This window comes from Balaenoptera borealis, assembly GCF_965194805.1.
Source record: "Balaenoptera borealis genome assembly, chromosome: 1".
Taxonomy (NCBI): Eukaryota; Metazoa; Chordata; class Mammalia; order Artiodactyla; family Balaenopteridae; genus Balaenoptera; species Balaenoptera borealis.
In genome coordinates this window covers 23,625,607-23,649,836 of record NC_138860.1, presented here as the reverse complement: position 1 = coordinate 23,649,836, position 24,230 = coordinate 23,625,607, and the positions used below count along the sequence as shown (strand labels likewise).

At 54.0% G+C, this 24,230-nt stretch overlaps 2 protein-coding genes across 6 annotated transcripts in view; one reads left to right on the top strand and one right to left on the bottom strand.

The window, feature by feature from the left end:
- The window catches only part of TMEM63A (transmembrane protein 63A), a gene marked incomplete at its 5' end in the record, with an annotated part of 31,103 nt that extends 16,113 nt beyond the window's left edge, over nucleotides 1-14,990 (top strand). For 3 of the 4 annotated variants that reach the window (XM_082344556.1, XM_082344553.1, XM_082344555.1), the window contains 15 exons: nucleotides 59-129; nucleotides 2,212-2,292; nucleotides 2,537-2,660; nucleotides 2,753-2,886; nucleotides 4,174-4,311; nucleotides 5,737-5,890; nucleotides 7,818-7,924; nucleotides 8,067-8,153; nucleotides 8,609-8,671; nucleotides 9,624-9,786; nucleotides 10,664-10,769; nucleotides 11,355-11,522; nucleotides 12,248-12,363; nucleotides 12,714-12,776; nucleotides 14,028-14,990. In XM_082344556.1, the coding sequence (XP_082200682.1) occupies nucleotides 59-129; nucleotides 2,212-2,292; nucleotides 2,537-2,660; nucleotides 2,753-2,886; nucleotides 4,174-4,311; nucleotides 5,737-5,890; nucleotides 7,818-7,924; nucleotides 8,067-8,153; nucleotides 8,609-8,671; nucleotides 9,624-9,786; nucleotides 10,664-10,769; nucleotides 11,355-11,522; nucleotides 12,248-12,363; nucleotides 12,714-12,776; nucleotides 14,028-14,195 (1,743 nt within the window). In that variant the 3' untranslated portion in view covers nucleotides 14,196-14,990. The remainder of the gene's footprint in view (nucleotides 1-58; nucleotides 130-2,211; nucleotides 2,293-2,536; nucleotides 2,661-2,752; nucleotides 2,887-4,173; nucleotides 4,312-5,736; nucleotides 5,891-7,817; nucleotides 7,925-8,066; nucleotides 8,154-8,608; nucleotides 8,672-9,623; nucleotides 9,787-10,663; nucleotides 10,770-11,354; nucleotides 11,523-12,247; nucleotides 12,364-12,713; nucleotides 12,777-14,027) is intronic. The other variant, XM_082344554.1, reaches the window with a different exon arrangement.
- A 523-nt stretch (nucleotides 14,991-15,513) lies between these two features.
- Nucleotides 15,514-24,230, bottom strand: part of EPHX1 (epoxide hydrolase 1) — a 40,457-nt gene continuing 31,740 nt past the window's right edge. The window contains exons 5-9 of one of the 2 annotated variants that reach the window (XM_082344590.1): nucleotides 23,957-24,086; nucleotides 23,241-23,446; nucleotides 20,691-20,799; nucleotides 16,628-16,744; nucleotides 15,514-16,018 (exon numbers count right to left, since the gene is read on the bottom strand). In XM_082344590.1, coding sequence (XP_082200716.1) covers nucleotides 15,817-16,018; nucleotides 16,628-16,744; nucleotides 20,691-20,799; nucleotides 23,241-23,446; nucleotides 23,957-24,086 — 764 coding nt within the window. In that variant the 3' untranslated portion in view covers nucleotides 15,514-15,816. The remainder of the gene's footprint in view (nucleotides 16,019-16,627; nucleotides 16,745-20,690; nucleotides 20,800-23,240; nucleotides 23,447-23,956; nucleotides 24,087-24,230) is intronic. The other variant, XM_082344591.1, reaches the window with a different exon arrangement.

Here is a 24,230-nt window from a genome sequence, read left to right as displayed (position 1 = left end):
TCCCCTGGCCGACTGGCTTGCCCTGGTGACTTTTCTCCCTGGTGTGTTTCTCCGGCAGGTGAGGCGGACCCTGTTCATCACAGGACTCCCCAGAGACGTGAAGAAGGAGACTGTGGAGAGCCACTTCCAGTGAGCAGGGCCGCTTCCGCTGGGAGGGAAGGGGAGAGAGACCCTAGGAGGACCTGGCCCAGCCACCGAGCCGCAGATGCTGCTCTGGGCAGGCTCTGCTGGGGCTGTGAGGGCCTGGGCTGGGGCGGCACGTCCTCTGCCAGCAGCCACGGCTGCCCACGTGACCACAGTAGCCAGAATACAGGCCAGGGTGTGGGGCAGATAAACATCTTGAGAGCTCAGGGGCAGAGAAAAAGATTTATAGAAACAACGCGCCCACACACTCCCCGCAAAAAAAAAAAAAAAAAAAAGAAAAGGATTCACCCTGGGCTTCTCAGCGTCAGCTTTGCAGAGTAAGAGATACCCGAGAGACAGCAGTCTTGGAGGCGGGGAGGGACCTGGGCCCCGCTTTGCATTTCGTGGTTCATTCTTCTGCTCAGCACGTGTCTCTTGAGTGAGCACTCCGTGTCCGGGGCCCTGTCCTCACAGAGCTCACTCACGGCTCTCCCAGCAGAACCTCCTTTCCAGCAGCCTCCTCTGAGCGCCTGCACCAGGGATACCTGCAGGTGGGGGCTAGAGGAAGGGCTTTCCTGTGAGAAGGAAGTTGTGTGTACGGGGCGATGAACGCAGGGCATCTCATGGAGCTTCAGGAAAGAGAATGGTCCGGGGAGAGCAGGCCGGGAAGGCTCCCAGGACCCTGGGCTGGAGGGCTTGAACCTGGGCTAGGGAGCTGAGGTTTCAGTCTGTATTCATTCCTCATCAACAGTCATTAATTTGTAGTATGGATTAGGGGTTGGCTATGGCTTGGCTTTGCACTATTTATGAAGAACACTTGCTAAGCAAATTATTAGTATAAACAGAATTGTGAAATGAATGTTTAAAATGTATCGACTAACCTCTCTTTTAGAAACTCTAAGTATTTTAGAAATATTTTTCTATATGTAAACACTGGGTACTGGAATCATTTTTCTCTATTCCTTGAAACAGCTCCCCAAAGTTGCCTGTTAGGCAACATTTGGAAACAGTAGCTCCACTTAATGTATTACCTTAAAGAGAAAAACAAGTCCTCTCATTCCCATTACAAACACTGAATCACACTTTCTCCTATTTCAGGAAGCCCTTTTAGTGAACACTGCTGCAATCCATGGGGATTGATGCGTGAATTTGCCTTGTAGCAGGGACGCTTACACCATTGTTCTCTTCCGCAAAGCTCGTAATGGGACCTGAAATTGTCTACCTGACATGTCTATGGGCTGTGTCTCTCTCTCTCACTAAAATGTAAACTTATCCAGGCTCCATCCCAGTGCCCAGCAAGTAGTAGGTGGGGATTTACACGGTTCAGGAACGCCCAGGAGTTGTACATAGGATTTTGCGTATATGGTGAGAGAGGATCACACGCTGGGTACAGGCATGGGCCCTGGAGCTGGGCCGCCTGGATTTACTTCCTGGCTCAGACACTCACTAGCTGCGTGATCTTGGGCACCCGTCATTTTACCTCTCCGACGCTTATTTTCCTCATCTGTAAAATGGGGACAAAAACCTCACAGGTTATGGTGAGGATCAAATAAGTTAATGCTCTAACAGTACCTGGCCAAGAATTAGTATACATACAGCATACTTACAGTATTTTACTATGATTGTTAATGCATGTGTAGACATTTACTGGGCTGAGGGTCCTTTGCTTTCATGAGACCGAAAAGGTCTGTGATCTTCAAAAGGGTCACAAACTGAATAGGATTTCGGTGATGGTCCAGAGTAGAAATGACCTAGAGCAAACAATAAATTTACTCCTTTGCATGGGTAGAGGAGGTAATGAATAGTGTTATTTTTTTTCTTCAGGAGAAGTACTGACTGATTTAAAGCCAAGTGGGTATAAACTTGTCAGTTTCAGGCAGTTACTTTCATGCTATTTAAAAGGACCTCTTTGTATTACATTTCAAAATTTCCCCCTTTGGTAAAAGACAAAGAGGAAAGAGGTCTCCCCTGGCACAGAAATGAGCAGTGTAATTGCTCTGCCACCCCTGGAGTCTTGGGGGTCTCTCCTGCCTGGGGGGTTCTCTTTTCCAATGGCTATCTTTTGCTTTTGATCTGCCCTGGGCACAGGGACGCGTATCCCACGTGTGAAGTGGTGGAGGTCCAGCTGTGCTACAACGTGGCCAAGCTGATTTACCTGTGCAGGGAGAGGTAAGGGAGGGCTGGCAGGGCGGGTGGGCGTGGGCTGAGATGGCCTGCATCTTTCTGACTCCTTCTCTCTGAGATGCCATCCTCATTCCTTGCTGGCCTCAGATCCCCTAGCGAGGAAGGGAGGGGAGCGGCTCTGCCGCTTTCTTGTTTAGAAAGCTGGTGTGACCAGTGGTTGATGATGGGTGTGGGGACCGTGAGTCACACCACAGGATTTCGAGTCTGAAGTTTGTCCCTCCCACTGCAGAAAAAAGACAGAGAAGAGCCTGACTTATTACACAAACCTGCAGGTGAAGACAGGCCAGCGGACCCTCATCAACCCCAAGCCCTGCGGCCAGTTCTGCTGCTGTGAAGTGCAGGGGTGTGAGTGGGTGAGGGCCCACACCCCCCGGGAACGTGGGCTCTGGGTCCCCCGAGACCTGCACAGGACCACGTCATCACAAGGGGATGTGTCCTCTGGTAGGAGGACGCCATCTCCTACTACACGCGCATGAAGGACAGGCTGATGGAGAGGATCACAGAGGAGGAATGCAGGGTCCAGGACCAGTCCCTGGGAATGGCCTTCGTCACCTTCCAGGAAAAGTCCATGGCCACCTAGTGAGTGTGGGCATGTCCCTTGTCTGCCTCCAGATAACTTGCTGTCCCTCTTGGATAGAGACGGTACTGCTGAACCGCCATTGCTGGGATTTGTTTGTAGCATTTCCATCTTCTTCTGCGGGTGTGGCTGGGATTGGGGGCAGACATCCACACCCACTGCCTTGGTGAGCCCTGCCGATGTTTGTGTGCCAGCTGAGCATGGGTGATTCCAGCTGAGCCCCTCTTGGGTTGATATGGCCTTACCCCACTGCGGGGCTCTCACCAGCTGCCCCAGGGGTCCCATTGCCTCTATGACCCAGCATTTCGCCAGGTGGGGTGGATGCCACCCTCTTTCACGTACCCACTCTGGAACCACAGATCTTCCTTCTGTGCGTGGCCTTCCCATCTCCCTACAAATGCACTGCCGTGGGGGAATACCACCGGGCACTCCAGGATGCTCACTGCTGCTGAGAGCCTGGCCCAAGGGAGTGGGTTTTCATAGTGCACCTTGGCGTGAGCTCTAGCTCCGAAAACGCTCTCATGCCTGGGATCTCCATGTCGTCTCGCCTTGGGAGCAGCGGGGGTGGGGTCGGTAGAGGGAGGCGGAAAGGAGTTGGCCCAGCAAATGCTCCTTCCCTGCCTTCCCTGCTTCGGGCACCGTGAACCCTGGGAACAGACTCCTGGCTGTGCCTTGCAGATTCTCAAGTGAGGCTGGGGTGGGGACGAGGCCAGTGGAAAGAGGAAGAGTGTTCTGAGACAGGAGTAGGGGGGCTGGTGGGTTCTTTGTGGGAGACTAAAGGGGGAAGGAGTGCAGAGTGTGGGGGTGGGAGTCCTAGGGAGGGGCATCTCGGAGTCATAGGTGATGCAGTCTAATGCTGCTATGGGGCCTGGGAAGAGGCGAGGGAGTGGAAAAGTGGGGCCCCGGGCCTGGCAGCGGGATGTCCGGCTTCATGGGCAGGGCAGAGGGGGGCCGCAAGGAGGAGCCCTATGTTGGGGCAATGCCAACAGCATGGGAGCTGGGGTCAGACAGACAGGGTACAAAACCTAACTCTGAGAGCCTCAGTTTCCTCATCTGTAAAATAGGAATGGTAATCCCCAGCTTAGAGGGTTGTCCTGAGGATTAAGCAAAATTCTGCACATAATGCGCTAAGAATTCATAGCACTAATTATAGCATAAGTATAATAAACTAATAATAAAGCAAAGGTCCTGTGCCATGGGGCTCCCACTCTCACACGGTCCTGTTTGCTGTGTGGGTACATGGTGCCCCGAGGGGTCTGGACCCTGGCCATTTCTACATTTCCTGGCAGCATCCTGAAGGACTTCAACGCCTGCAAGTGTCAGGGCCTTCAGTGCAAAAGTGACCCGCAGCCATCGTCCCACAGCAGAGAGCTCTGCGTCTCCAAGTGGACGGTCAGCTTCGCCGCTTACCCCGAAGACATCTGCTGGTGAGCCCCCAGGCCGGCAAGGGGCGGGAATGGGGCCTGGGAGCCCTGCAGGGCTGCCCAAGTCACCTGGAAGCCCAGGTGTGCCCTGGCAGCCCAGGTGTGACCTGGCACTCAGAGAAACACTCATACGCTCCTGCGCCCCTCCGGGCCGCGGTGGGAGGCGTGATGGGGGTGGGTGGTGTGTCCACACCCAGGGCTTCTCTCCCCGGCATCAGCGGTGTCTGGTAGGATTATAATGGGAGCAATGTATGCAATTTTAAGTTTCCCTTTAGCCACATTAAAAAAAGTAAAGGAAACTGGGGAGTTCCCTGGTGGCCTAGTGGTTAGGATTTCAGGCTTTCACGGCCATGGCCCAGGTTCAGTCCCTGGTCAGGGAACTGAGATCCTGCAAGCTGCACGGCGAGGCCAAAAAACACCAGAAAAAACCACAACAAAAAAACAGGTCTTAAAAAAAAAGAAAAGAAGTAAAAGAAACTGTTAAAATTAATTTTAATAAGAGTTCTCCCTCTATATCTAAAATATTATCATTTCAACATGTAGTCAATTGTTTTAAATTGAGATGTTTTACAGTCTCCTTTTCATACGTAGTGTCTTTGAGATCCAGTGTGTATGTGCCACTTCTGGCCCATCTCTGTTTGGACCAGCCACATTTCAACACACAGTAGCCTGCTGTGGCTCGAGGCTACTGTACCAGACAATGGGGCCCTGGGTTAGGTGCCAGCCGCCTCTCTAGCCTGGGGCACAAGCTGGTGAGCTGAGCTGTGTCCCCAGGAGCCTTAAGCACAATGCCGAGGGTGAGGACAGCCCGGCAGAGGCCCCAGCATGGCTCGCCATCCAGCCTGGCCTCAGTTCCTGATCCAGAGCAGGGTTTGGGCGCTCATCTCCACTGGGCTGTATTTCAGCCCCTGGCAGTTCTGCTCTTTGGTTCACTGAGCTTTCTAAACTTGGGACTGCTTTGCCGGTCTGCTCTTGGTGGGGTGAGAAGCCAGGGCGGGTTCCAGCTGGGCCTTTTGCTTTTGTCCCCCACCCCCTTCCAACTCACACCCCAGCTCACGGCCCCGTGGGGAGTCACGTGTCTTTAGCGTGTCTGAAAAATGCCATGTTGGAGCCTTGTTTGGCCTGCTGGGGGGCTCATGGCATCTCTTCGAGTAGGGTCTGGCTCCCAGACTCTAGCTGCAAATAACCTGTTTTCCTTCTGAGTTCACAGGGACCCCAAATTCGACCTTCCTGTAGCTGAAGGTCAGTGCAGGACACTTGCCTGTGCTCCCAAGGTCAAGATGGGCCCTCAGCCAGAGCCCTCAGTCTAGTCTCTTGCCTTGCGTAAATTTGACCTTCTGACTCACCCAAGCCGTGGGCACTGTAGGTGTCATAGGTGGCCAGAGCCTGAGAGATAAACCTCCAGGGCCTGTGTCCTCCCCTCTGCAGGAAGAACCTCTCTATCCAGGGCCTCCGCTGGTGGTTCCAATGGCTGGGCATCAACTTCACTCTCTCCTTGGGGCTGTTTTTCCTGACCACACCCTCCATCATCCTGTCCACCATGGACAAGTTCAACGTCACCAAACCCATCCATGCGCTAAACGTGAGTGACCATCCTGTAGGGCCTCTCGCAAGAGGGCATGGAGGGTGGGGGAGGAATGAGACCAAGAGCCGTGGGGGCCACTGAACCAGGAGGCCGTGTCGCTCGGCTCATGTGCTTTTAAGCCCTGAGCAGGCATGGCCACGTTTATTACAATGTCTTTATAGTAATGTTATGTAGATATACATATGTGTATATACTTTATGTATACACGTATGTGTATGTATATGTGTGTGTATATTTGTTACTATAGAGACACAGATACAGTGGAATCAATCTAAATGTTCAACAGTAGGGGTAATTTGAGTTGAATGAGGTATATTCAGTCTGACAGACTGTTAAGCATCCATTAAAAAATTGTATAGACTTTGTGGCAGACATGGGGTTTTATGATAAAAGCAGAATATAAAATTGTCTCTCGGCGATGGTTATAGTGATGTACCAGTGATGTGTGTGCAGGATGGCTGCTACGGGGAGTGGGTAGCAAAGAATACAAAGCGCTTCTCTGATGGGGGTGGCGGGATCATGAATCAATTTTTCTTTTTATATTTCAGTTTCTGATCATCCTGTTGTAAAGTTACTTATTCTAGATAGGTAATGAATGATTTTTAAGGATCTTAGATGAATTGGTAACAGCTGAACACTCCCTAAAATGGCAGCTACTTGGTTTCCTATAATTGGCTTTGCTGAAATGTCACTCCACATCCTTTTCTTTTTTTCAGTTCCACTTGGCATTCGGTTAATCACACTCTGGGAAAGCACAGGGGGCTGGAGGCCCTGAGGGCCTGGTCCTCGCTCAGCCATTCCCTAGCTGATGAATTCTGAGCCTTGGATTTTCCTCTAAAAACTGGCTTTGTCCTCTATAACACTCTGCTATGTTATACTCATGGGGCCGTTGTGATGATCAAATGACTCAATAGATAATAAAAAATACGTAAGTTTTGTTTAGATTTAAAGCATCTAAATGTGTATTCCTTTGCCAGTCTTTTGATATATGGTCAAGGCCTGTTCTTTTGAGGAAGGATCTGCTGATAAGATTTCTCCTTTGTGTACTTTATATAAAACACACACTTATTTCATTGTTTGTGATTCTAGTTTTGGTTTCTTACAGTCAAGCAAGAACTTAGAGATACTTGCAAAGCCATTCAAAGTATAGAACCCTCCTAGATTTCATTTCCCTTGGTCTTTTACAGTTAATTCACTCTCATCTAATTCAGCAGCATTTTTGAGAAATTGGCCTTTATCAAGTCTTTCCAATGTATCCAACTTAGTTTTCAAAGAAATCTCTCTATTGCTATGCTCATTTTATCAGAGAAGGTAATAAGCTAATCGAACCATGTAATTGCAGTAACAGGTACAACAGGCATAGATGAGATTGGGAACAAACACGAAGCAGTTCTGGGAAGCTACGACTGGGCCAGTGGGAGCTGAGTGGGCAGGCAGCTGGGGAAGGGCCCTGGCTGTCAGTGCTCTGTCTTCCTTTGGTGTCCGTCGTTGGCTTTCTATAGGGAATGGAGGAGGTTATCTCTCTGGTCAGTAAGACAAGTGGAGTTCAGTTGTATGTGAAGTTGCATTCTTCGCTCTGAAGAGCTATACAGGGACTTCCCTGGCGGTGCAGTGGTTAAGACTCTGTGCTTCCACTGCAGGGGGCACAGGTTCGATCCCTGGTGGGGGAACTAAGATCCCACATGTCACGTAGCGTGGCCAAAAAATTTTTAAAAATAAAAATAAGAAAAATAAAGCACTGTACAAATGTCAGGTGCTGTTATTGTCTGTTCAGCCAACATTATCTACCCTGTACCAGGTACAACGTTGGTTCTAGGGGACAAAAGTGACCAAAATCCCAGAGGTCACTGAGTCACCATGCCAACAGGTCACGGCCCAAGGCCCCCAGGGCTCACAGCTCTCTCTGCTATGGACTGTTTTCTAGGACCCCATCATCAGCCAGTTCTTCCCAACCCTCCTCCTGTGGTCCTTCTCAGCCCTGCTGCCCACCGTCGTTTACTACTCTACGCTGCTGGAGCGTCACTGGACCAAGTGAGTTCCCTGGGGCTCGCCCCTGAGGTGGGTGTCTCTGATGCCCCCTCCCCGCCAGCGCGATGGGCATACAGCAGGGCCCTTACTGGGGACGCCTGGTGCATCTGAGGGACTGTGAGGGCTCACCTCTGACTTCCTGCAGGTCAGGCGAAAACCGAATCATGATGACCAAGGTCTACATATTCTTGATCTTCATGGTGCTGATTCTGCCCTCCCTGGGCCTCACCAGGTACATATTACCACCTCCTGCTCTAAATTCAGAACCAGGGTCACGACAGAGAACACTGTCCGCAAGAAAATGCAGATGGTTTGGGAGTCGTTGCAAATTCCTGACAACATTTAAACCTGTCACACTCACTTGGTGTGCAATTGTGCTGGCCCACTGATTCTTCCAGAGATATGATCTTTCTGCCTTAAAAAAAAAAAAAGCTTGAAAATGAAACTTACCATGGACCTTCCACTTAGGGAGAGGGTCTGATCATGGCTTTGGTTATTTTGAGGAAGGAAGTTTCTGTTAAAGCAGGCCCTGATGAGTTATGGTATAATAAGTAGCATCTTAGAGAACCAGGGTAGATCTTGAGATTTGGCCTTTTTTTAAAAAAAAAGCAGAAAAAAATGAAAACATATGCAGTGATCACATGGACTGTTGGAAACGAGTTCTTACGGGATTCATTTTTCTTTCAGTTTGGATTTTTTCTTCCGGTGGCTCTTTGATAAAACTTCCTCGGAGGCCTCTATCAGGTTGGAGTAAGTATCAGCCACGCTGAGTTTTGGACCCACGTCCCCCAGGGGCTGGGGCTGGGGCTGCAGTGGGGGGGAGGGTTGTCTGTCCTTCAGGGCCTGTGGACTCCCCGCACCACTACAGGTTCCTGGCGGGGCTGCACCGGGGGAACTGACCCACTTTGTGCTACAAGTGCAGAAATGTGGTTAATCTTTTAGGTTGAAACTCAATTAGTGGCAATCTCATTCATTCTTTGAAACTTACTTACTGAGAACAGAACCGCCTGGGGAGAAGGAACTGCTGGGTCTCAGTGGTGCCGGGGAAGGGGGAAGGAGAATAATAATTAACACTGCAACCAGAATGACTGTCTGGTCCAGGATTATTTTCGCTGGGAGAGAGGAGTTGAACTTATTTCTAATGTGTGTCCTTGTTAGTATTTTCAACTTGTACCGAACCCACTTAACAGTAATAGCTGTTATTTAAGAAGATGCTATGCTAAATGCTTGATTCTTTTATTCATTTAATCTTTAAACAAGCTATGAGTCAGAAATTTGACTATTTCCATTTTACAGATGAGGAGACTGAGGCCCAGACATGCTGAAGAAAAAAAGGCTACCCAGCTAGTTAAGAGACAGAGCTGAGATTCATCCCCAGCCCCTACTGTACTATACTTTAAGTCCTAACGTAGGCCCGGATGTTCAAGATAGACTTTTCCAAAGGACTGTTCACAGGGAAGCCTGGCCATGGCTATCTGAAAGGATAGAATGAATTTTCTTAAATGGGTTCTCGCTGGGTAAACTGAGGACTTGGGAGCTGGCAGCCACAGACAGACACACCCATACCCAACCAGCTGGGGTCTAGGTTGACAGTGACTTCCAGATGGCCAAATCCGTGGTCAGTTGTGAGTCCCGTCTCTGCTCAGTCACGGGCCCCTCTCCCTCTCGGGGCACTCAGCTCACACACCCGGTGGTTCCCCAGGTGCGTCTTCCTGCCCGACCAGGGAGCCTTCTTTGTGAACTATGTCATCGCCTCGGCCTTCATTGGCAACGGCATGGAGCTGCTGCGGCTGCCCGGCCTCATCCTCTACACCTTCCGCATGGTCATGGCCAAGACTGCCGCCGACCGCAGGAACATCAAGCAGGTACAGAGGGTGGGGGTGGGCGCCGCCTTCGTCCCAGAGCCTCCCCGCCGCCCGCGTTTACCCAGCCTCCTGCTGAGTGCCGGGCGCTCTCACCTGGGCCCAGGGCTGTGGGGAGAGGAGGTGTAAGGAGCCTGGGTGAGGGTGGCCTGGCTACGTCATCCTCCACGCTGACTCTCGGGCTGGAGGAGAGAGTGGGGCTTTTTGCATTTTAACCGGGCTGATCACACACACACACACATACACATGCATTTCTTTCCCATGGACCTTCATTTGCATAAGTTCTTAGATTACTACAGAGGTCAAAGCATTTTGGGCTGGTGGCATTTGTTCCATGACTCTCTAGATTGGGTGTGTGGGGTTCTCTTTTATTCTCCTTTGCCACTGTGGGAACCAGAAGAGGAGAAGCCCTGCATCCTGTCATTTAATCCTCAGAGCCCGCTGTGAGATGGGCGCTACTGGAGCTTGCTTTGCAGACGCACAGACTAAGCCACCGGGAGGTCAAGTGCTTGGCCCAGGACACACGGCTAGAAGGGGCGGAGTGATGTTGGGTCTGACAGAGTCTGTGGAGGGTCATTCTACAGTGAGATGTACCCCCTCTGCCCTTTGGGGGCTCACAGGCCTGCTGTGTAGACAGGATTAGAACAAGAGAAACACTACGAAAACACGAGTCATTGTGCCTTTCGAGGTCTGGGTGTGAGCCAGGTGAAGCTGGAGGAGGCTTGTGGAGGGACAGAAGGGGCCTTGAGAGGTGAGGGGCGCGGTGAGGCTCCCACTTCCGAAGTCCTCCCGCACTGTGTTCTCCCCGACCGCTTGGAGTGCACGGAGGCGGGTTGGGGTGGACCAAACCCCTAAGTCCCTCACCACCTCCCGCTCCCAGAACCAGGCCTTCGAGTACGAGTTTGGAGCCATGTACGCGTGGATGCTGTGTGTCTTCACCGTCATCATGGCCTACAGCATCACCTGCCCCATCATCGTGCCGTTCGGTGAGTGGCCCTGGGGCCGGTCCCAGGGCAGGTGGGTGGCTGATTCGGCCGAGCACCCCAGGACAGCCATCAGCAGGGCGTCATGGAGCCCCACAAACAGAGGGCCTCTTGTAGCCACAGGAACCGTAAGCTGCCAAGGAGCCACAGGGGACACCAAATGTAATCTCACTTCTCATGGATTCCTTCCACGGGCCTTCCTTGAGGGATAAGGGGAGGGGGGCTCAGCGTGGGAGGAAGTTGAGGCCAGGCCTCTGGGTGTAAAATCGCCTCTTCCCCCAGAATGGTCCTAGAATTTCAATGTTCCGTGGGGACAGCAGCACGGACGCCTCTACTCCCTGGGTCAGAAAGAGGCTGGGAGGGAGGAAGGGGAGGTGGGGAGAGGAGAGAGGGGGAGAGGTGGACAGGGAGGCGGGGGGAGAGAAGGAGAAGGAGGAAAAACAGTAGGAGCCAGGACATGCACGTGTGTACGTAGACCAGCCGCAGCCCCAGCCCAGCTCCCGGCACAAACAGCCACCTCCGGGAGGAAGGGGGTAGAGTGGCCCCTGCGGCCCAGCCGCTGTCCAGCTCACAGCCCTGGCTCTGCAGGCCTCATCTACATCCTGCTCAAGCACATGGTCGACCGGCACAACCTCTACTTCGCCTACCTCCCGGCAAAGCTGGAGAAGAGAATCCACTTCGCAGCCGTGAACCAGGCCTTGGCTGCTCCCATCCTGTGCCTCTTCTGGCTCTACTTCTTTTCCTTCCTGCGCCTGGGTGAGTGGCCCTTCTGACTAGGGCGGGGGTGGAGGGCAGGAGGCAACACCCAGCCTCCTATTCCCGCATCCACACCAGCCCGTCAAATCCCTTCCTGTTTTAAGAGCATCAACTCGTCCAATCAGAAGGTGGTACCCCAAGGGTGAGGGCTGATTGGGTGCAGCACTGACAGCCCAGTTCCAAGCTATCCTGAGGTCAAGTGTAACCTGGGGAAGGCCAGGGCGATTGCCCCAGACAGCCTTACAGAGAAGATGGTCCCTTTACCAGCTATGAAGGGGCTGAACCAGAGAGGGGGAAGCTAGTCCGCGATGCTCTTTGCGGGTGTGGATGGGCCCAGGTCCTCACGCTTCACAGTGTGGAGGCAGTGGGGACATGCCGGAGGGAAAACTGCCACTCTTGAGAAAAAGGAAGAGGCAGAAGAGATGTGTGACTCTGCTGAGGGCACTGGAGACTGGAGGGAACCGACTCAGCAAGGAGGCTGGCAACTTGCCTTTGACTCGGTGCCCCAGTACCTGAAATCTGACCAGGGATAATGCCAGCTGTTCAGTGGGTCACTCTCTGTGCTCCTGCCTGTGAAGATACCATCCCAGCTGCTGGAGATGGTGGGAGGCGGGGGGGGGTGGGTGATGCCTTCTCTTCATTTCCGGCCTGAGAGAGAAGCCACACACAGTTCCTGCACCAGGGGTGAGCTCCCCCCGCCAAGGCTGGCATCCCTTTGTCCCCAGGTCTGAAGGCTCCCCTCACCCTGTTCACCTTCCTGGCGCTTCTGCTCACCATCCTGGTCTGCCTGGCCTACACCTGCTTTGGATGCTTCAAGCACCTCAGCCCTCTGAACTACAAGGTAAAGGGCCCCTCCCCCACTGCTGCCCAGCCAGGGTGTGGGAGGAGAAGATGGTGGCTTCCTTCTCCATCCCTCCTCCACCTCTTCCCACATCAACAGATCAACAGCCCTCTCCAGGTTTTATTTATCCACGGGGAAGGCGTGGGTAGTTGGGTGTGATGTGTAGCTTCCCTCCCTGCCCCCTTCCCTGCTCCCTGCCCTGCCCACACCGTCCTCTCTTGGGCTGCCGCTGGGAGCTTTGTGCCAGCTGGTACTATTATTCTGGGTGTTAATAGTCTGTTTGTTTAGAGGGTGTTAGTTCAGGAAGATCGGTTTTGTTTATCATCGCAAGTTTTTGCTGTTGTCTGCAGACGGAAGAATCGGCAAGTGACAAAGGAAGTGAGGCTGGGGCCCACGTGCCTTCACCGTTCACAGTAAGTGTGGTTCTCAGCCGCGCATGAGCACCTGCAACGGCCCCGACCAGATGGGCCCTGCAAACCTGCTTTGACCCTCTCTTGTTAAGACAGAAGTCCCTTGATCACGTGCCAGGCGGGTTTCTGAATTAACGTCATTTGAGAAGGAATCCCTGGTCCCTCTGGATGTTTTCTCTTGCATGTGCGAAGCCACATCCGGCACCAGAAGATAATTAGTTTTGCCATGATGTATACCCACCTCCCTTAGTTTCAGTTGCCTGCTCACTTTCCTTGTCTGCATATTTAATGCTTGGTGAGCTTGGGCCTTTAGTGAAGCCATATCGCAAGGCCCTGCGGTTTGATGAAGCTTTATCAGAGCATTTCGCCAGCACCTGCCTGTGTGAGGTCCTTCGCTAGGCACCAAGAGGGTGTCACACTAACTCCCCTCTGAATTCAACAAATGAACATTTTACCTGCTATGGAGCGGGGCACCGTGTTAGAAAGACACCAGGACTCCTTTCCTTCCTGGTTCTCCCTGCTCCCGGCCTCCAGGGTCCTGCTCCTAGGGTGGGGTTGGGAAAGGAAGGTAGCCACAGGCTCCCGGAGCTGTGACCGCCGGCCTGACGGACGGGGCCAGGACAGCGCCGATCTAGATCAGCAGCAGCATTCTTTCCCGTGGCTCCCTCTCAGGTTTCAGGCGCTCTTATCAGTGTCTGTCTTTGGACCAGCCCCAGAGAAGGTCTCAGGAAGATTCATTACCCAGAGGCACACCTGTGACTATGCCTGCCAGACAGGGCAGGTGGATGACGCAGATCCCTCATTCTCAGCCTGGTCCAGGGTCGGCAGCTGGAGTCTGGGATTGAGAGGAAACAGAACCTACACAGCGTCGGTCAGCTGCTCAGAAGTCCCACTGACAGCATTCTAAGCCTGCCCTGTGTAGACAGACCTGTTTCCTACATAAAGTGAGAAATTCTTCTAGAATCCAGGGCCAGGAAGAGTTTTGTTTCCTCTGAGAAATTGGTGTGTGTGCTTTCTTCTCTATGACCACGAGAACTCTGTGACTGTGTGTTCTGATTTGCTCTGGCTGTTAGGAAAATTTACAGTTGGCGTATTTTAGGTCCTGACGTCCTAGGTTGATGTTATTTCTTTATGTGTCCGTCAGGAGCATTCTGTGTGTCTTCCGGCTGGAGGGAGGCGGGGCGGTAGGGGAGGAACAGGATAGGGATTCTCATGCCCACCCCCCCAAGCACTAACACCCCCATTTGTTGGCAGTCCTACGTGCCCCGGATTCTGAACAGCTTGTCCTCGGAGAAAACAGCCCTGTCCCCACAGCAGCAGCAGACCTACGGTGCCATCCACAACATCAGTGGGACCGTCCCAGGGCAGTGCCTGGATCAGAGCCCCGCGGACAGCGTGACGGCCGCCTGCCAGGAGGCCTGAGGGCCGGGGAGCTGCCGGGCTGGTCCAGACCCGGGGAGTTGGGAGGGGAAGAGACACAGGTGGAGAAGTGGCTTGACTCCAACCTCAACCAAGTCAGGACTTCTTTCCACCTGTTTTAAGCACAACAGCTCTAAAACGATGGGAGCAGAAAGGGGCTCTGGCCCTTGGCTGAGGCGGAAGTGCGGGACTGCCATCAGGTGGTGGTGTTTTCTAGTCCTAGCAGTGGTAAGGGGAGGATGTGCAGCTCTGGACTCTCCCTTGCTTGCCCGAGGCTCTGTTTATCTCCAAGTCCCCCTTCTGCATAAGTGCCCGGCTCTGTGGCCGGGATGACGCACGCCCCTGATGATTTTCAGCAGGATCGCGTGCTGGCGCTGTGTTCCTCCAACCCGTTAGTGTGGTGACTGTATCAAGTAAGAGGGGGAGGTACCGTGTGGAAGACCTTCTCCCTCTGAGCGTGCAGACACTGCCCCCCTCCTCCGGGCACACACGCAACTGATAACCAAAGAGTCTGCAGCAACCGCAGGCCTGAGATGGGTGCCAGATGATGGTCCGGGTCCCTCCCAGCTTCCCCTTCTGGATATCAGGCCCTTCACGCCCCTGCCCCCGCCCCCCAGGAGTGAGCTGCAGGGAGCAGGACGGGAGCGGGCCAGTGCTGGGCCGCCCCAGGCTCCTCCACATCCCTGCCATGGTTCTGTGTTTTTCTGTCACGTTGCCAGTGACACCGTGGCTGGGTCAGGGTCACCTGCAGCTGGCAGGGACGATGAGGACCACTAATAAAACGCCCATTCAGCCAGACTGGTGAGATGCAGCCTCTTCGGGGCCCAGTGCGTGGGGCTCAGCCTCCAGCCCTTGATTCCATCTGTCTGTCCCCTCCAAAGGGAACAGTGCTCGGGGCCTCCTTGAAGCCAAGAGAGAACTATGGCCACAGAAGGAGGGGCGCAGCCTCTTGCTTTTCTCTCCCCACGGGATCCCGCGGCTGGGACGCACCTTTGGGCGCTTGCCGGAGAAGCTGCCTCCCTACTGCCAGAGGCACAAGCCGGCGTGATGGGTGCTGGTGGGCAGAGCTGGGAGGCCGCTTCCGTCCCCGCTGAGGCGAGGCGGGCAGGTCCCCGGCAGTCACTCGGCCTCACTGCCTCTGCTCAGAGCTGCCTCGGGCGGGCACCTGGGAGGACAGAGTGGCCTCCCGCTGGCCCCAACGGCCTGTCCTGCCTCTCCCAGCCAGGGTGGAGCAGGAGCCCCAGTGCAGACCTGGCAGCTCTGCTGGAAGGGGCACCCCACGTGGGGTTGGGGCTCGACATGTCACTTGTTCCAGCCGCTCTTAGAAGGAAAATCATTTATCACCAAAGCCATGCTTGTTGCTTAACAGAGTGTGTGGGGAGTGCGTGTGGAGGGGAGAGCATGGGGTCCCAGCACGGGCAGGGGACGGAAGCAAGCACATTCTTGGGAAAAGGGGCAACTCCACCAACAGAGGACTGGGAAGGGGCCTCCCTGCCAGCCTCACTTCTACTGGGAGCTGGGCTGGGAGACTGGGGGCTTCCGGGGAAAAGGGCGGGTGTCAGGAGGAAGCCTGCCATGCCAGGGCAGGGGCTGCCTGCGAGGTGACAGCCGGTTGCTGCCAGGGTCACTGCCGCTCCAGCAGCCCCACGAACTTGTGGATGTCCTGGGCGAGCAGCTCTGGCTCCTCAAAGGCAGCGAAGTGGCCCCCACGGGGCATGTAGGAATAAGAGATGAGTTTCGGGTACTTGGACTTCACCCACTTTTCTGGGACGTGTACTAACTCACAAGGGAAGGCAGCAAAGCCCGTGGGCACGTGGACCTTTATCCTGGAAGAGACAGAGATCCCACTGAGGGGGAAGCTGTGGCCTGGCCCCCCTCTCCCCCAAAGCAGGGGTTCAGGGGGCTGGGGGTTCAGTTCACTCACCCACGTGGGGCCATAGAAGGACAGACCCAGGGTTTTAACCACCCACCTCAATTCCAAACCTCTCTGGGTCCCTCTTTTCTGGAACGGCTGCCCCAGCTGGACAGTGTCACCGAGGTGGGATGGGACAGCCTCTAACTCCCACCTTTGTTCCCCTTTCCCTTTGCTGCTGCCTGAGAGTCTCCCTGTGAGATCTGGAAAGGGCTCCAGGGAAGTCCCAGAGCCATCACTGCCACCCTAGGACAGCCTCCTGGCCCTGGGGGAGCCCCTCGGGATGTCTGGGGGCCAGGCCTGGTGTTCCCTCCGTGAGCTACTTCTAATGACAGGAATTTCTCCCAACACCCCTGACCTTTCAATTGTGTTCTCACCTTACGCTCCCGGCGCGCACCCAAGGCTAGGCTGTACTTTTCCACATCACACGTCCTCCCTTGAGTCCAAGGCCAGGCCGTCCCCCTGCTCCCTGCCTCGGAGGCACCCTCCTCAGAAGCCCCGCCCCGGGCTCAGCCGGACTCACCCCTCATGCGTATTGTCCAGTCTCAGGTTCTCTTTGTAGAAGCGCTGGGAGGAGGTGATGGTGCCTGTCGTCCAGTAGAGCATCGTGCCCGTCAGCAGATCGTCCAGGGAGAACTTCCTGGGAAAGCAGACCGGAAGGCCCCTCTCAGTGCCAGGGGCAGTTGTATGACAAATAAGAGCTGCCACTTTCAAGCTGTATGCCAGGCGCTATGCCCGCCTGGCTTCCCTCCTCAGGCCTCACTGCCAGCTTGGTGATCTTATCCCCGTGCCACAGGCAGGCCTGGCCCAGGGTCACCAGAACCGTGACGACAGGCAATGCAGAGTGATGACCATGTACACGGCAGGCTGTCATCTTGGGTGGTGTCAGCCAACCCCCTCCCCGATCTGCCTAACGGTTCAGGCCAGAAGGGATGAAGCAGGTGAGGTCAACTGAACCCAGAGGCTTTGGCTGGTCACTGCTGGGTAGCCAGGAGGTCTGTGGGCAGGGTGCTGCAAACCCTGCTCAGAGGTGGTGCCCACTCCTGGGACCTCAGTGCAGGCCACCTTCAGACCATCCTCAGGGGCGCCCACCCCTGCCAGGCCCTGAGCAAAACCTGATCTCCAGGCAGGCTTTAGAAGCCCTGATCCTGTCCTGACCGGGCACCAGGAGAAGCAGGGCAGGGTCAGCAGCTCCTGGGGCATTTTTATTCACTAGCCCGCAGCTTGCCTCCCGCCAAACCTGTGTCACCCCAGGAGGGAGCCATGGGGTCCTGCAGAGACCCGCCACACCCACTCAGCATGGGACACCCCTTTTCTTCTCCAGCCTGGGAACTGCTGAGCAGGTGAACCCCACCCAGACTGCAGAGCCCCACACTCTGGAAGGAAATAGTCATTTGGTACCTAATGTTGGAGCACGTGGCCTGTGGACTCTGGAAAGCCCCACTTCCTCCTGGGCCCACCCGGCCCTTGGGCCCTCTCCGTCTCCTGCTGCTGGGCTCCCTCAGCCCGGCCTGCGTCCAGAGCCCCCGGAGCCCTCCATGGCCCCCCCTCTGCCCACGTCAGCTGCTGCTTTCCACTGGCTGTGCCTCCTGGGCCTCCATCTCCCCACGGCTCCCCAACTCATCTTCCACTCCCCAGCATCTGCCCTTCGGCCCTGGAATAACTGCCCACCGCACCCCAGACCCTCTCGCTCCCCTGACATCCCTCGCCCCTTCAGTGCCCTTACCCTGGGGGCCTTCTGCCACCCTGAGCCCACCCGACAGTCCACAGGCGTGAGGGGACTCCAGCGCTACTGACGCCACGCGCTCCAACCTCAGCTGCCACCTCCTCAGAAGGTCCTGACGGCCGTGTGCTCACCCACAGCCTCCCGCCTGCCCTGCCTTCCTCTTTGAGGAAATCCAAGTTCACGGAGCAACAGCTCCCGCCCCCCATATCCTTCCCTGCTTGATTCCAGATTTGGGGCTGAGGAGAGCTGTCGCCCCCTTGTCCTGGGCCCTAAATGCCTCCATCTGCCTCTTCAGGCACCAACGTCAGTCACCCGCCGCCCCCCACAACCCCGAATGCCCTCAGGCCTTCCCCTCCCTCCATACCCCTGTCCTCTCTCTCCCGCCCCTGCATCTCTCCCATGCCTCCTCACCCTGCACACCGGAACTGTCCCTGCTGCCCAGCCCTCGCGGGTAGGGCCCTCTCACTAGGTCTGTCCTCCCAGACTCTCGCTTCTGGCCCTGCAGCCAGTAAGGCCCCTCCCAGCATCCCCGGATGGTGCCTGCTGCTCTCTGTCTGAGGAGATCGACCCTGTGGCTCCAGCTACTAATTCGCCAAGAGAACAGTGGAAATAACTCCTTCCAATCCGACCCCTCACCTGAGCTCCAGACCTGTGAGCCCAGTTACCAAGGGGACGCCTCCGCCCGGGCAATCTGCCAGCATCTCCCACTCGGCGTGTCTGCGACGAAAATGAGCGCAGCCTCTCTGTGTCCCCGCCAAGCCCTGCTGCCCTCACTCCTGCATTCCCACCCCGTCCTCGCTGCCTGGAGTAAAGAACATTTGCTGCTCCGCCTGCCGGGCTCCTCAGCTGTATGCAGTTAGCTTCGTTGATTCATCAGAAGCCAATTGGCCAAAAATGGTCAGTTTGCTTAATTTACTTGTTTGCTTCAGCTATTTAGATGCAGTTGGTCAATTATATTTTTATCCTTAGAACCACATTTTGCGCCACCAGGGAAGTCCTGAACATCTTTTTAAATGCAATTTTGATAACAAAATGAAAACCAGTCAATGGAAACTGAACAGTTAAAAGAAGCATTTAAACTTGTGAACTGGGACTTCCCTGGTGGCGCAGTGGTTAAGAATCCACCTGCCAATGCAGGGGGCATGGGTTCGAGCCCTGCTCCGGGAAGGTCCCACATGCCTCGGAGCAGCTAAGCCCGTGCGCCACAACTACTGAGCCTGCGCTCTAGAGCCCGCGTGCCACAACTACTGAGCCCACGCGCCACAACTACTGAAGCCGGCGCGCCTAGAGCACGTGCTCCACAACAAGAGAAGCCACCTCAATGAGAAGCCCGTGCACCGCAACGAAGAGTAGCCCCCGCTCACCACAACTAGAGAAAGCCTGTGTGCAGCAACGAAGACCCAGCGCAGCCAAAAATAAATATATAAATTTTAAAAAATAAATAAATAAACTGGTGAACTGGCTTTTGGCAAGTTGGCCAAGTGCTTCCATCTCCCCTACAGCTCTGACCACAGCTTGAAAACTACCACAGCAACCATTTCCACCCTCCTGCAAAAAGATCTGTGTCCCTTATAGAACACAGATCTGATCACGTGTGTCCCCTTCTCAAAGCTTTGGTGCTCCTGGTATGCAGCCAAGCAGGAGCTGAAGGGGGAGGCCCACGGGCGGTCTGGCCGGCCTCACATCTGGCTCCAGGTACTTGTGTGCAAGGAGCAGGGCCGGACCCCTCGCCAAGGTGCTCCCGGTGGCACTCCATTGACCTTTGGGTGCTGCCCAGTGTGGGGCGGGGGAGACAGATCCCAGGGTGAGGCTCTTGGAGGACCCGCCTATAGGAATGAGTTTGTGGTCTGGCTCCACTGTACCTGCTCCAGCCTCGGGACAAGTTACCCCTTCCAAGTACACCAGGCATTTTAATCACTCCAACCTTTGCTTCTGCTCTTCTCTCTTTGCCTAAATTCCCTTCTTCGCCCTTTCCACCTGGCAAACTCCTACTCATCCTTTATGGCCCAGATCAAATAGATTCTCCCAGTCATTTCCCCTCCCCGTCCCTTAAACAAAGTGAATCCTCCTTTCTCTGTGCCCCACAGTCCTCGGCATGTATCTTTAGAGCTCATTTCATCAGACAAATATTTACTGAGCACCAACTATATGCCCAGTGCTGTTCCAGGTGCTGGGGCTAGGGCATGGCTTAGACAAAGTCCCTACTTCCAGGGCCAGATCCATTCACTCTTTTCCACATCTCAGCACTGTATCTGGCACTCTCTGTGTCTCTGAAGGAATAACAAAAGGGATGGGCCCTGGAGAAGGTGGGTCAAGACCAACCTTGATGAAGCTTAAGTCAGACCAGGGACCCAGGAGTCTTGCGCTGTCGAGGCTGCAGCCTCCAAGGCTTCGGGAGACAGGACGGCCTCCCCACTCTTTCTGCAGCCACCCTGCAGGACCGGCTTCCACAGAGCATGCGTTCCTTCGGGCATGAGGCCCGGCTCTTCCGGGGTTCAGGGGGGAGGGGCCGTGGGCTGCTCCCACGTCTTGGCCAAAAAGAGGCTCTTGCCGCCCTCTGGACGCCCCGGTCCCAGGAGGCTGCTTAGCAAGCGGAACAGTCTTGAGCCCTGCATCCTATTCTTGAGCCCTGCATCCTATTCTTGACCCCTCCACTGTGAGGCTAGACCTTTCTGGGCCTCAGCTTCCTCCTCCAAAGATCAGGGTTAGGCTGGCCACAGGGTGAGGATTTGTGGGACATCCAGCAGCAGATGGAACTTGCTGACCATCCCGCCCGGATAAAGCAAGCAGAGGTGAAGATGGCGAGGAGGGAGGTGGGTGAGGAAGGTGGTGCCAGCAGCAGGGGTGGATGGGGTCTCACCTCTCCAGGCCTCCATCCTCCAGGTCTCGGAACTCTGGATTGGTCCAGGTAGAAAACTTCTCCAGAATATAGGCAGCCAGTCCCACGGGAGAGTCATTCAGAGCACAGCCTGACATGGGAAGAAGCAAGCGAGCGACTCAGGCCTGGGGCCAGGGAGCTGGCCAGCAGGACAGAGGTGTGGTGCTGGGTCCACAGAGCGGCACCGTGGGCAGGAAGCCCGCGTCAGAGCCCAGCTCTGCCCTAACTCTCGGGGTGCTCCTGCACCTCACTTCCTTGACCCTTGGCCTTGGAATCCTTAATGACAAAGGGGGTAACACCTCTCCCACTACCTCCTAGGGATCCATACGCTACATGGGCAGCTTCCTTCAAACTGAAGAGGCTACGACTCCGGGTTTTGTAGGATCCAAATGAGAAATATATATGAATGCTATTTTTTAAAAGTGGGGTTTTTTTGGTTTCTATTCTATGATTAGTGAAGAATTAGAAACAACCTACAAGTCCAAAATAGGGAATCAGTTACAGATAGTATTGATCCACTCATAAGCTCAAAGACTGAGCAAGCATTAAAAATGGCATGGATGGATCTCACAAACAAAACATTCAGCAAAAGAAGCCAGACTCAAAAGAGCACCTATCTGAGGACTCCCATGCATATAAAGTCTAAAAACAGGCAAAAGCAATCTATCTGTCAGAGTTCAGGAGGGTGGCTGCCCTGGGCGTGGTGGGTAGTGCCCAGAAGAGGGTACAGGTGGCTTCTGGGCTGGGGGGTCATGCTTTGTTTCTTGAGTGCGTGCTGGTTATATGGACAGATCCCATTTGCGAAAATTCATCAACCAAAATGTTAGCAAGTTCTTCTGCAGGTCTGGGAGAGGAGAGGTAGGGAAGGACGAGAGGTTTCAGGCGATTGTCTTTTCTGTTTTGTGCTTTTTTGCATCTTTCAATTTTTTGACAATGAACATGGATTACTTTTATAATCAGAGGAAAAAAACTGGTTTTATAAAACACTGTTACTATTATCATGAGCTGCCTAACGTGTGTGAGCATGAGACTGTCATGGAAACTCTAAAAGACTTGGAAATGGGCAAAACAATTTCCGGGTGTCCTCTGAGTGGGATTCAGGGAGTTTCTAGCGGACCCTTCTGGGGTCATGTGATTGTCAAGGGGACCCCTCTTCCCTTGTCTTAGAGCTATTTTACAGCTCTAAATTGTTGAAAACTAATAGGAATGCAAATGATTCTTGTTCACAGAGAAGCAAAGTAGATCCTAAAGGTTTTCATCACATAGTAAAAAACATTTTTTTCTCTTTTTTTTGTATCTATGAGATGTTGGATGTTAACTAAACTTATCGTGCTAATCATTTTGCAACAGATGTAAGTCAAGTCATTATGCTGTACACCTTAAATGTATACAGTGCTGAATGTCAGTTATATCTCAAAAAAACTAAAAGAAAAATAAATTTGGGGCTTCCCTGGTGGCACAGTGGTTGAGAATCTGCCTGCTAATGCAGGGGACACGGGTTCGAGCCCTGGTCTGGGAAGATCCCACATGCCGCAGAGTGGCTGGGCCCGTGAGCCACAATTACTGAGCCTGCGCTCCGCAACAAGAGAGGCCGCGATGGTGAGAGGCCCACGCACCGCGATGAAGAGTGGCCCCTGCTTGCCGCAACTAAAGAAAGCCCTCGCACAGAAACGAAGACCCAACACAGCCATAAATAAATAAAAATAAATAAATTAAAAAAAAAAAAACCTGTGGGTTGGTTGTTAAAAAAAAAAAAAATTTGTCCAGTGGAGATTTACTTGATTTTTACCCTGTGGATTTTGACAAGTTTTGCATCTATTAGCAAATTTACTTTAGTGTTCCCAATTGCCTTCGAACTGTTCTGTTTTACATTTTACTAGTTCCTTTATTAATTAATGAGTTAAATAAAATCTTTGACACGTGTTCATTTTTATTTGTATGATTTTATCTTTTTAAATATTTTGGGGGTTTTTATTTACATTTGTAAATTACTTTATTGACAAAATATATGGTATACCCCCCACACACACACAAAGTATAGCTGTGTGATTAATATCTTTAAAAAATTATTATTCCTTAACAGGGCTCTGATGGCAGAAACGGTTGCTGGGCCCTCCTCACTGTCTTGGGGACACTCCGCCCAGGCCCTGGGGCACCCTCCTGCCCCCAAAGCCCCAGACCTGATGAGCCCTAGGCTTCGTCCTCCCCCCATCCCTGTCCATCCCTCTGCTTCTCACTGTAGGACTTGGGCTCAGGGGTGGAGGGACCAGGGGTCAAAGCCAACAGGAACACTGATGCCGCTCAGTGGAGTTGTTTGGGAATTTTATGACCACGCACCACTCACGTCTGTGGAGAAATGCCGGGTAAGGGTGGAAGGAGCTCTGAGTCTCTCACAAGAGGTTTTCACCCCGTGAACCGTGTTCCTGGGGTGGGTGAGGCTTCCCCCCGGTTGGGAGCCTTGCTGAATGGAATGGATGTAAGCCCACCCCACCCGAACCACTGAGCCAGGCTTTCTTCCGCCTGCTCACTCACCTACGGTGTCCGGCTTGGTGCTCTGGATGTGCATGTAGCCGGTCTCCCTCACTAAGTTGAAGAAGATCTTCTTCAAGGGGGACATCAGCTCCATATCCCTCTTGGTGTAGCCAAAAAGCCTCCCAAAACGCCATCCCAGGAGAAGGGTCAGGGTGTAGAAATTTCTTAAAATGAATGCCATGTTCAAGTGCAGGCCTTTCACGTGGCTGAGGGCAGAGAAGGGCCAGGGGAGGCTGGGTGGCATCAAGGATGGGGAAGCGACAGGGGCGGAGGTGGAGGAGGAAGAGGCCACAGGGCTGAGGAGCACAGGGCCGGCCCTCTTCGGCATCTGCCCCCTGGGGTGACCACATGAGGTGGAGAAGCAGGTCCCGGTCAGGCCTCTCCCAGGACTTGGTCCATCAGAAAGGTCTACTCCCCGACTTTCCCCTCCTCTAACTGGCCCTCTGCCTGGGAACCTGGCCCAGAGTCACCAATCCTGTGTGACACCAAGTGGAGGGAAGATCCACGTCGAAGTGCCCCAGGCAGAGCTGAATGACAAGCTCCCTTGTCTCCCCTGGGCCCACACATATCCTGCCTGTGTGGCCCCTGCTCCGAGGCTCAGACACTACGTCCAGGCAGGGCCTGGCGTGCATAACCCGCCTCCCCGCACATCCACCTCACATGGGCTGTGCACACACACCTGCACACGTACACACACACCTGACAGCCCCCCTCACCTGGGCACCAGCTGGGCCATGTTGGTGCAGATCAGGGCTCCCCAGTCCCCGCCTTGAACATAGAATTGCTGGAAGCCCAGCCGCAGCATCAGCTTATAAAAGATCCTGGCAGTGGCCACTGAGTTGAAGCCTGGTTGTAAAGGGGAAAGAAGAACCATGCAGAGGTCACGCCTTGGGTCCTCCCAGGTCCTCTGAGGTTCCTCATCCCCCCTCGCCCCAGGCTGAGGGGAGAGCAGCTCACAGGGGGTGAGAAGGACTCCTGCAGCCCAAGGGT